Source organism: Manihot esculenta, chromosome 12 (assembly GCF_001659605.2).
Source record: "Manihot esculenta cultivar AM560-2 chromosome 12, M.esculenta_v8, whole genome shotgun sequence".
NCBI classification, from domain to species: domain Eukaryota; kingdom Viridiplantae; phylum Streptophyta; class Magnoliopsida; order Malpighiales; family Euphorbiaceae; genus Manihot; species Manihot esculenta.
In genome coordinates, this window is record NC_035172.2 from 9,390,644 (window position 1) to 9,403,377 (window position 12,734).

General features: G+C 26.8%; 1 protein-coding gene across 1 annotated transcript; it reads left to right on the forward strand.

Annotated features, from left to right (window-relative positions):
• Positions 1-8,200: 8,200 nt before the first annotated feature.
• LOC110628632 (probable terpene synthase 11) lies at positions 8,201-11,185 on the forward strand. Its single transcript, XM_021775412.2, has 7 exons — positions 8,201-8,416; positions 8,518-8,770; positions 8,888-9,263; positions 9,354-9,572; positions 10,109-10,247; positions 10,338-10,586; positions 10,689-11,185. The coding sequence occupies exons 1-7, from the start codon at positions 8,243-8,245 to the stop codon at positions 11,025-11,027; spliced, it is 1,749 nt and encodes a 582-aa protein (XP_021631104.1). The 5' UTR covers positions 8,201-8,242; the 3' UTR covers positions 11,028-11,185.
• The last annotated feature ends 1,549 nt before the right edge of the window (positions 11,186-12,734 follow it).

The window sequence follows — 12,734 nt, forward strand, 5'->3', positions numbered from 1 at the left end:
TCTTCACTTACCTTTTTACACCAAGAAGATGAACGATCCTAACGTGGATTTTTGGAGCAACTCTCCTTCAAACTATCCAAACTTCAAAATTCAAGTTTCTAACTCAAAACCTTCAAAATAACATAAAAATCAATCAAATCTTTGCAAGAGTTAATGAAAACATGAAGAAAACTCAAAAAGGACAGGGTCTCACCTCAGAAAGTGAAATAAAAACAGCAATACTTATCCTTTCAACTGACTGAGGGCCTTTTACAGGTGGCTAGCCAGACCACCTTTGGCGGCCACACGTGAAACCGAAAGCCATGCATGTTCGGCGGCCGAATGTCACCTTTGGCGGCCGAACCTGGCTTTTCTGCCTTGGTTCTTTTCTTTCAAAACCTCATTCCTTTTTAACTTTAAAACCTTAAAACATACTATATTACTTTAGAAAAAAACATAACTCTTACCCTTCTAGAGGATTCCGACATCTAGGATTCCACCGGACGACAGGAATTTCGATGTCAGACTCTAGCCAGGTATTACACCATTCACTTTAAAGCTAAGATATTATCAATATGAAATCTCTAGTGCTCTCCACCTTTTTATCCCTAATTGCTACAAGCGCTTGTAACCTGTAAATGAAGTCCCATACTATACAACATTATATGTTGCAAGTAAGCACAATCTCTTGGATATTAATAGATGGGCTTTAACTTAAGCTTGTACTTAATAAGCCGTTGTAGAAACTAATTTATATATATCATGTTATGGGTGACGATTGATACTCCCCTTGGTTTGTGCCTTATCTTTGCGTAACACTATCATAACATCTAAATTTTATTCATTCATTGAAGAATGGAGAATTTAGTAAGATTCGACACCTAAATGAAAGATAAGACAAATGAAAGAAGTGGATTTCGACTTACTCCTAATAGAAGTCTACTGCCCTCCATGATTTCATGAGCCCATTTGGCTTAGGTTCGGGATAGTGGGTACCAAGCAGGAAAGGTGCTAGGTACTCTATTTGCTTGGAATTTACTACTTAGAATAAGCATTGACTCACCCTAAACATACTTTCTCTATACTATCATAGTGTATTAAACATAGAATTCTTAATCACACATTAAACACACATCCAAAGGAAACAAATATCTTTAGCACATGCATCCATTTGACCCTAACTTGTGAGGTTTTTATTTTATGTAAGATGTCATAGTTACCTTGTTTCCCTAAGTACATGTTTCTATTTTCATTTACATGCATAATCTCCATTTGAAAAACAAGAGTGTTCCTAGCATGCATAGTTTCTAACTTTAGTTCAAATACATAGCAAGGAAAGTAATTTCACTAGGTTTCTAGCATGTATCTCCTACATTTGATTTATTTTAAGTTAACTTGGCCTAAGATGTTACTACTTAGCCATTTTAATACTATTAGTAAAAAGCAATCCTAAAGTATGTCAATCATATTTCAAACATACTATGTCGCTTTTAAGTTACTAAGTGATCCTATTTTAATTACTAAGTTTAATTGCATGTATATTAGGTGAGGAAAGTAGTAAACCATGCATAGATAGAGGATGGAGAATAGACTACAACCTATCCTACAACTAAAAGAAAAGAGGGAGGAAAAAAGATTACATCTCTTTAAAAAGCATACAATTGAAGAAAGGAAAAGAGAAATGAACTATAAATTATTATAAACTAACATACAACTAATGAATTTTAAATAAAGCTAAGCTATTACAAGACACATTGTATCGAATATCCCACGAAAAGAATCTTCAAGTTGGGCTTTAGACTTTGGATTGAGTTTGAGCAGCTCCTTTGGCTCCGGTAAACTCGAGGGTTAAGACCATATTGCTTGTTGAATTCACCTATTAATCATGCTTGCTTTTACACCATTTAGCCTCTTTACTCAATCGGCCACTTTTATATTATCATCGGTTGTGCTGGAAGATTATAGTTATTAAGGTAATATTAATTAAATAATATTATCCACTTTAATATAAAAAAGTAGCTCGAGATGCATCTCTCATGAAGGTACAACCACCTTCTCCAATGGTGTGCACTACTTAAAACTATAACTTTCCAAACTTCTTACTCATCTCACTTGCCTACTAAGCCAAAACTTGCCAAGGGTAAACTTCTTACTCATCTCATTTATTTGAAGCTTTCAACAATTTCTAGAACATTTGACTTTCTAATATGCTAAATTTGAGATTTAAATTAGAATCAAGAATTTTATGATATTTCAATTCAATTGATTTTTTTTTCTATTAATTGTCTAATTTGAAATGAGAGAGTTCAAATTCTGTAACTTAAAAAATTTTAATTTTAAAATGAATTAAAGTCATATGATTCTCTTGGAAAATGTTTCTCTCATCATATATGATTGTCTTGTTTTTTTATCCATTCATTTTTTTTTTTTAATAAGTAAGAGATGGAGCAATTGGAATTTGAATCTAGGTTTTTCAATAAGTTATATATACTTCAGTGATCGGATCAAGTCAGCTCGAAATACATCATTCTTTTTTCTTTTTTTTTTTTGTTAATTTAACTTTTTTAATATTTTCTGCTACTGATAAGAATTCAAAATTTTTTAATTAAAAAATATATTTAAAGATATATTAAAAGAGTTAGACTAAAATGGTTATTTGAATTGGTTTTAATCTTTGATGTTACTAACAATAATTTAAAAACATCCAAAGAGGATCATTGGACCCAAGGGTCAAGATTGGTTTTCCGTTGAAGGTTCCAGAGTAAAGAGTTATTGACCGCTGACCACCGCGCAATGTGTTGCAAATAAGCCGCCCTAGAAGAACAGCCAAAAGTAGACTTTATTGAAGGTTGAAGATAGTACTTGGACCTTCAACTTCGATTCACAAATGCATTAATCTTTGTTATTGCATTATTGGAATTCCTTAGACGTCTTTCATGCCATTTATGAGAGGCTAACCATTGAGAACAAGTTGTAAGATTTTTATATTAAAATATTTATATTTCGATCGACTTTAAATTTCATATTAATTATGAATATTGTGCAACTCTAATTAAAATCACCATAATTTTATTTATTTTTAAATGAAAATCAATGATTGAAATAGTAGAATATAGTCTGAAATCTTTTAAATTTACTCAAATATATTTACTATGAAACTAAATCTGTGAGTGCATTATAATTTTAATTTATTATTTTAAAATTAAGAAATTAATTAATTAATTTTCTACGATATAATAATTAAATAATAATTTTTTTAAAATTTTAATTCTTTCATATTCTATATTGGCTGCTTTATATTTTTATGTATCCATTTTCAGATAAAAAAGAAATAGTCAAACATATAACTTAAAAGTATGTACATCTAAATATCTAATTAGGATTATATAAGTCGATGGACAAATAGATTAACATATTAGAATATTGTAAAATACGTTGATAATTTTTTTTAAATAAATAAATAAATTTTGCAAGATCATTCCTTTAAAATAAGCAACAATATATTTTTATTAAAGGATGTTTATTCATCTATATATATTCTCATACTTTCTATCTAATCATTTTTTTTTCACATAAAATTTTTAATTAAATAAGTTATATATTTTATTGTTATTTTGTTTAAAACTTACTTTATATATTCTATAAACAAATTAAACATTAATCATTTTAATTAGATATAAAAATAATTTAATTATTATTGAACTCATTATTATTTTAATTAAATTAAATAAATAATTAAAAATATATCTTGAAAACAAATATAATTTAAAAAGTAATTAATTGTTTAGAAAAATAATTAAAAGTCATATATATATATAATATTAATTTTATTTTTATTTTCTATATTTTAAATATATTATTAAAAATAAAACAAAATCACAATTATACTGTATTGTATTCCGAAACTTAGTATAATTTCTATTCTTATTCAAAATTTTCTTATGGATTATAATTTTTATCATAAAATAATTATAATTTTTAAATTTTAACATAATTAATAAATCAATCTCTATATTTTTAAAATTAAATAATTAAATCCTTTATAATTACTCCGTTTAGATCCTCTAATCTATTTTTCAATGAAAATATTTTTATTATTTATTTTAAATAGATAAATTACACTTTAATTTTTAAATTTTATTATAATTAATTATTAGATTTTATATTTTTAAAATTGAACACTTAAAAATCTTTCTATAATGGATCCATCTAAATTCCAATTCTTCCATCTATTCGTTGCTATTAAAAATATAAAAATATCTTTATTTATTTTAAATATTTTAATTCTTTATTTTTCATTTAAAATAATACTTAAATTCATTAATTTTCATCTGAATTATCACATTCAACTAATTTTTAACACTTTTTATCCTTTAATTTTCGTTCATTAAAATATTTCAGTATTCGATAACTTTAAAACTTAAAAAAAAAAAATTACAATTTTAGTCATTTTTAAATATACTAAAATTGTAAATTTTTCGAAGAGTATTTTAGAAAAAAAAAATTATATTTTCAGAAATTTGATTACCCACTAAATTTGAACTAATATTGTAGTTTTGGACGGACTAGATATAGAGAGATTTAAGAGTTTAATTTTAAAAATACAAATATAAATCCATTAATTACAATAAATTCAAGGACTAAAATATAATTTATATAATATAACATGTTTCATCCACATTGGCAATAATTTAAGTATTTATGAGAATATTTTAAGTAGCGATAGTAGTAAATTGAAAAAACTGATAATTAATTCAGAAATTTAATTTGGCTTTTTATTATTTTCAGTTTGATTTTTATTTTTAAAAATTTTGATTATTTTGGTTTAATTTTGATCAGTAAAGAATTAATAAAATCGAACCAAACTAATTAATAATCAATATTATATTATTTTAAATAATATTAAAAGATTATACCATAATCAAAGTTAAAATATTTTAATTAAATTTTAGAATACTAAAAATAAAAAATCTATTAAAAAATTCAATCAATAAAATTGTACCGAATTAAATCTATTCGATGAAAATTGATTCTTATTCAAAATCGATTCAGTTAATTCTATAAATACTAGTCATTTATTATTTTTAATATTAAATAAGTTAAATAAATTAATAAATATAAAAATGTGTACACTTAAACTTTACTATCGTTAAAAACCTCTAATAACTTATCGGACTCCAATAATACATAGGGTAATTTACAGCATAGTATTTAAAGTTTAGTAAAATTCATAATTTAGTTTCAATTTGTTTAACATTAAATAATTTATTTTTGAATTTTTATTTTATTAATAAAATAATTTTTTATTAAATTTATTATTAGTCAACTATTAATTAAAAAAATCAATTTAAATTAAAAAATTAAATTATTATAAATATTAAAACTATAAGGATTAAATTAATAGAAATTATTAAAATTAAAAAGATTAAACTATTATAAAAAGTGAAAAAATTTTAATAGAAGAATTATTTTATTAACACAATAAAATTTTAAGGACTAAATTATTTATTAATATAATAATATGAACTAAATTATGGATTTATTAAATTTTAAAGATTATATTATAAATTACCATAATACATATAAAAATTTTTATTATTAAAAATAATTAATTTATTATGCGCTATGAATTAATTTACTTACTATTAGAAGGTTTGGTTTATCCTTTCTATTCGGCTGATAGCTGATCAATTTCAATTTCTAAACAGCTAACTTTGTGTTTAGTAACTTTTAAAAATAGGCCGATGACAGATGAAAATACCTTATTAATTATTTTTTATATCTTTTAGAGCTTTTTTTATCAGTTATCTTATCATTTATTTTTACCATATTACCATTTAAATATTTTTTAATTATCAAATTTTTATATTAATATAAATTTAATCTATATTAATAAATTATTTATAATTATAAAATAAATATAAATATTATAAAAATAACTATATTAATTATAAGGTTGATCATTTTTATATAATAAAATTATATATATATACACAAAAATAAATAAATTTTATTATATTTATAAAATTACTACTTAAATAAGCTTATAAAACCGACAATAAAACAAAAGAAAAGAATAAATAATGATAAAATTATTTAATTAGTTAACAAATTCTTAAGCAATTGAAAATTCTATTGATAAAAAATTTTATAAACCGACAGAAATTACATTTATAATGGCGAACACAAAGTTTACCGGCCCAGCCCCCTTTTCACATTTATTTTGAAAAAAAAATAGCAAGATAATATATAGTTTTTTCTTTATTTATTTTAATTTTAATAAAAAAATTTTGAAAAAAATAAAAATTATCCAAAAGCTTTGCTACAGTCAAAATGAATGGAATTGGACTACTGTAAGCTGTCATGCTAAGTCGATACATGCTGAATTCCACCGGTCTCATTCAGCGGATACAAAAACAGTTGTTGAGCCTCCAATATTCTTAGTTAACAGGTAGATCTCTCCTCTGAAAGAGTTAGTAAAGATGAATGTGAATGCAGGGATTGTAGAGAATGATATGGTGGAAAAAAATCTTAGCTAGTCTGTGTTTCTACTTGTGTTGATGGTAGATGGGAGTAGCCTGTTTGTGAGGCTATGATTATAAATTTTGGACTGGATATGGTTTTTATAAGGGTTGTTTAAATTTAGTCCTATAGAAGAATAGCCCTTTCCTTTTATTTTTTTCCTTCGTTTATCAGTGACATGTAATTGCCTCACTGCTATGGGGCCATTTATCTCTGCAATACTGATACGGTTGTACGAGAGTATCAAATCTCTGCTTCATGCGTAACGGCCATTTAATTCTCCCTGCCACGCATGCGGATGGACCTATTAGGCGAACGGGTTGACCACCTTCTTTCCTCCAGGCTGGGCAGGAAGATGAGATCAAGACTGAGCCCATGGGGATCTAATCTTAGGGCCGAAAGAACTGAGCCGGCCTGATTGAGAGATCTATATGGAGCCCGGTTTCAAGGATGAGTGGGCTTGACCTGGTTCGTTTAGGAGGCTTAAAAGCCTTCAGATCATAGGCTGTCATCATGGGTCTGACCTTAGAACGGGGTGGAGAAATCCAGCGGTTATTAGACCGCAACTTGCTTTATTTTGAATATAGATTAAATGATATATTTTATAAAATTTTAAGAATTAAAATGTAATTTATTCTATTTAAAAATTATTTTTAATTGATTTTCAAATATAACATCAATCTTTATTAAAGACATTAGAGAAAAAAACTGCAGTTCATTAACGAAGTAAAATCACATAATTATTTTCATTATGAATCACAACACTTTACTTTAAAAAAAATTAAATCAGAGAATTTTTTTTTTTTAATTTTTACATCTGGGATTTTTTTTATGTAAAATTTTCTGCATAAGTTAGATAATATGAACATTTATTATCTAACTGATGACTTTGTCAATCTAGAAATAATATGAACATTCATTATTAATTTTTGTTAATTATTTAAAAGATAATTTATAAATTTTTATTAATTATAACAATTATTTGACTATTTAAAGTTTGACCTTTTGAAATTTAATCCATTTCTACCCCGATTTATAAGATAGGAACGAAATCAATTTTAAAATTTATACTCTCTCACTAAATAATTTTTTGAGAATTACAAAATTAGCCTTAGAATTAATATTTAAATTAAATAATTATATATTTATACACGTGCTAGAAATACTAATGAATATAAAAAAGAGATTAATTTTTAATCATATATCCTCATCAACCTATACTTTTTTATTTTCTTTATTTTTAATTTTATAGTATTATTTATTTTGTATAAAATAAATTCTTTTTAAAAGCCAATTAAATTTAGTACTTTATGATTACAATACCAAATTATTTTATATAATTTTTTCATCTCATTATTAATATTTCTTCGCTTTTGTTTATGTTATAGAGTAATTATAGATATATAAATTATATTATATTAAAAATTAATTAAAGAAATAATATAGTAATACAAAAATAAAATTACAAATTTTATAATTAAATTGTCAATTTGATAAATAATAAGTAGAATCATATACTAATTATTTTTTTTTTTCTCAGTTTCCCCTTGTATTTTTTTATTGATTGTATATTAAAAATTAGTTAGTTATCCGCTTTCATGATTGGCATTAATTTGCAGACTGTTGAAGGGCTGAAAGTCAAGGCAAGGAATTCTATATATATGTGGTAGCACTTGAGGGGGTAGTGCACATGACCTACAAGACAAAGAACCTGATTCTAATCAATAATATCATTGGAACTATGAGTATCTCCACGTTTCTGCAGATTCCTGCTGCTTCAACTAAGCATCATCTTGGAGTTTCATGGCGACCAATTTCAACTCAGACCAGCTTGATCTCTTGCATCAAACCTCGGTGCCATTTATCACTCATGCCTCAACCAACACCAAAGGCACTTAACAATCTCCCTTCTATGGTAATTTTCTTTTGTTTCTTTGAATTGTGATCTTCGAATTATATCAGCAGTTTGTTTATTAATTTGTTTTTGTGGGTCATGGGTCTTGCATATATTATCAGGTTAATAACTGCACCAGAACCATGGAAGAACTGCGAGAAAGAACCCAGAAAGAATTGCTAACGCCAGCCAATCCAACTGCTTCTCTGAAGCTGATTGATTCAATCCAACGGCTAGGACTCGGGTATCACTTTGAAGAAGAAATCAGTATGCTACTTGAAAGATTTGTGGATTGGAATCCTGATGACCAAGATCTCCTTGCCACTGCTCTTCGCTTCCGATTGCTGAGGCATAATGGCTTCCCAGCTTCTTCTGGTACACCTCTTAATTTTTCATTCAATACTCAAACCGAGTTAAGGAGTTGCAGTACAGAACTCACGAGCTCAAACAATGAAAAAGAAAGTTTAACAAATATAAATCTTTATTTAACAGATGTTTTCAGTGAATTCAAGGGCAGAGACGGGAAATTCAAGCAGTCTTTGAGCAAAGACCCACTGGGTTTGTTAAGCCTATACGAAGCATCTTATTTAGGCACAAAGGAAGAAGAAGAATTGGTGCAAGCCATGGAATTCACAAGAACCCACCTGCAGAAAAGATCATTTTCACTCCTACCATCTCAGCACAGAAGGCAAGTTGTTCAAGCCTTGGAGGTTCCTCGGCACTTGAGGATGTCAAGATTGGAAGCCAGAAACTACATTGATGAATACAGCAGAGAAAGCAACCACAGCCCAGACCTTCTGGACTTAGCCAAGTTAGATTTTAATGCAGTTCAACAACTCCACCAAAAAGAGCTGGTTGAGATCATTAGGTAATGAAATCATTATGTGAATTTTCCAATCAAGTTCTTGGAAAATCTGCAGTTCTAATTAGAATTTACCCATTTTGTTAATTTGCTTAGGTGGTGGAAACAACTGGGTCTAGTTGAGAAGCTTGGTTTTGCCAGAGATCGACCATTAGAGTGCTACTTATGGACTGTGGGAATATTCCCAGAGCCATATAATTCTAATTGCCGTATTGAGTTAACAAAAACCATAGCTATCTTACTAGTTATTGATGATATTTTCGACACTTATGGTTCATTACCTGACCTTGTTCTCTTCACCGAAGCCACTCGAAGGTTTGTATTTTCTTTCCAAAACAAGGAAATTTTATAATACAGATGAAGAGTAATAAAAAAGTGGGACCCCTATACACGACAGAGAGAGAGAGAGAGAACATGTCGTCCAGAAGCACTGAATGATCCCTGCAAATCAACCGTCTGTTTTCTCATCTTGTTGAAAATTATTTCATGCAACAACCAACCATCGTTTTCACAACAATTACACCATAATTATTATTATGGTGGATTTATAACAAATTTATCATAGTCAAACAATTATTTTATAATAAAATTTATCTATTTTAGATCGAGAATAGAAAAATTTATATTGAATTTATTATAGACCTAAAGAAATAAGCAAGAAAAAATTAATTAAGACCCATTTATCTGTGTTTTAAATTCATAATGGATTATATCTAAGTAAAAATTCTCCATGAAAAGATAATTAACCCATATAAAATATTATGTATTTACACTATAAATTTGTAGACTGGATCTAAATAAGAATTCACTAGATAAACTGTTTTAGCTTCTTAATTTTTTATATAATGCAGGTGGGATCTTAGTGCAATGGAGTCACTTCCTGAATATATGAAGATATGTTACATGGCACTATACAACACTACTAATGACATTGCATACATGGTACTCAAACAACATGGATGGAGCATCGTCCCACACCTAAAAAGGACGGTAAGAGATTATGGATTCTAAAGATATAAAATAATTTTTCAGACAGCAAGAAATATTTCTTATGTACAAGAAAAATGCATGTTGTGGCAGTGGATAGACATGTTTGAAGCGTTCTTAGCAGAAGCAAAATGGTTCAACAAAGAATATGTTCCAAGCCTTGAGGAATACCTAGTTAATGGGGTAACAACAGGTGGCACTTACATGGCATTGGTTCATTCCTTTTTTCTCATGGGCCAAGGTGTTAATAAACAGACTCTGGCTTTGATGGAACCTTATCCTGACCTTTTCACTTTCTCTGGAAAAATTCTTCGCCTGTGGGATGATCTTGGAACTGCAAGGGTATGTAATTTAATAACCATAATGGATTTAATCCGATGATAATTGCACTAAAATTCATTATCATAATAATCATTCAACATTTATTTTTTAATATGCGTTTAGGAGGAGCAAGAAAGAGGGGATGTGGCATCAAGCATAGAATGTTTTATGAGAGAAAGTAGAATTTCTGGTGAGGATGAAGCAAGGAAACAAATCAGGGAGCTTATTCGTAGCCTATGGATAGAGCTCAATGGTGAGTTGGTGGCTCCAAGTTCAATGCCTCTATGCATAGTTAATGCTTCTTTTAACCTAGCGAGAACTGCCCAAGTTGTCTACCAACATGGAGATGACAAGAAGGGCTCAAGTGTGGATGATCAAGTACAAGCATTGATCTATAAACCAATCCCATTGGATGATGAAGCAAAGGTTGTGCATGACTTAGAAACTATGGTGGTCATCTAAATGTAGATTTTATTATTGTTATTATTTGGGCAATTTACCTGTTTTTTTATCCCAGAATTACATCAAAATAAACATTATATCTCTCAATTTGTAAAATTTAATGGTTTGATCAATATATTTTCATTTTGTTAATATAAAAAATATTTTTCGTAAAAAAAATTAATTAGCATAAGTGATTTTTTTTTCTTTTAATTATTTGAGCTTGCATAGATTTAGTAATATATAATTATTTTAAATAATATAATTTGTTATATGAATCAAGAAGAATTGAGAAATTATATATTTTACTCTCCCTCAACTGCATGGAGCATTAAAAATATTTTGAAGGCAAAAATTTATATTTCTATATTGAGAATTCGTTTTCAAATTAAAGAAAAATTATATTTAAAAAAATTGAAATTATAAATAAAAAGAAGAAATTAAAAAAAAAAGTGAGTGATGAGATAGAAAAAACTTGTTAATGAAACAAAATGAATAATTTAAAAATAAAAATAAAAGCTTGGGCGAAATTAAGAAAAATAAGGTGTTTACCATTAATATAGGGAATGATAAAAATATAAAAACATATTCCCCACATTTAGAATATATAGCTAACCTTGAGGAAATTTAAATGAAACGAAACTTTTTTTTTATTTTTATATTTGATAAAATTAATAATATAATAATTTAAATATTATATTAAATTATTGTAAAAATTGATTTTAAATTAAAAATAAATATTCTTGAAATTATCAATCTTTATGAGAAAAGATTTTACTCAAGTCTATTTATATAAAATTATGTAATTAACTTTCAAAAACTCTATTTCTCTTTTTCTCTATTATCTTCATTTTTTACCTCAAAATTTTCATATATCTTTTACCGACTTAAGCAAAAAAGAGATTGCCCAAATTCAATATTATTCATCCTGTGTAATAATATTTCTTTTATTGAATCTCATATTTATCTTATAGTCTTCATTTGAAATCAAAAATTTTATAAATTTGTAAAATTTTTATTTAGAGTAAAAGAATTTAAAATTTTTTACTTTAAAATATTTTCAAAGATGAAATTATGAATAATTTTACAAGAATCATTTAAATTTTTTTTTTTTATGAAATCATTCATACCAAAATCGTTGTTTAGCTTTTCTTTGCTGCTATAGCATCAAATTCTGGAGAAGTCAATGGCAATCTAACAACCATCAGGCAATAAATTTCTAATGGAAAATGAGGTAACCTATAGATATGGAACTTGATGAAACCTTGACCAGAGAGCATATATGAAAAAAAAAAAAAAGAAATTAACGCAAGCTGAGCTCAGGCAATACTTCAATAATTCCCAGGGAAGTCAAAACCAGAAAGAAATCAAGTATCTCGTCAATGAAAAATATACTAAAAATTGGTTGAGAGTAGGAACTTATTCCTAGAAATTAATGCCCTCAGCACTGGGGACAGGTTAAGCTTGATGTAAGACCGTTGGTTGCATTCAAAAGAATTCAAAATGAGTATCAGTTATTTCAATTATCAAAAGCCGTTATTGAAATAGATGATATTTAATTTATTATTCTATATTTTTTAAAAAACAAATATAATATTAAATAAATAAAGATATTTTGGTTAGTTATCAAACAAAATATTATAAAGATAAATTTAAAATATATAATATTTTCAATAATTCTAAAAAATTATATCATTTTTTTAGCTATCAAATAAAATATTATAGAGA

Coding starts and splice junctions, on each gene's coding strand:
- LOC110628632 (XM_021775412.2), top strand. CDS start 8,243: ATGAGTATCTCCACGTTTCTGCAGATTCCTGCTGCTTCAACTAAGCAT. Junction 9,573..10,108: donor TTCACCGAAGCCACTCGAAG/GTTTGTATTTTC, acceptor TATATAATGCAG/GTGGGATCTTAGTGCAATGG. Junction 10,248..10,337: donor TCCCACACCTAAAAAGGACG/GTAAGAGATTAT, acceptor ATGTTGTGGCAG/TGGATAGACATGTTTGAAGC.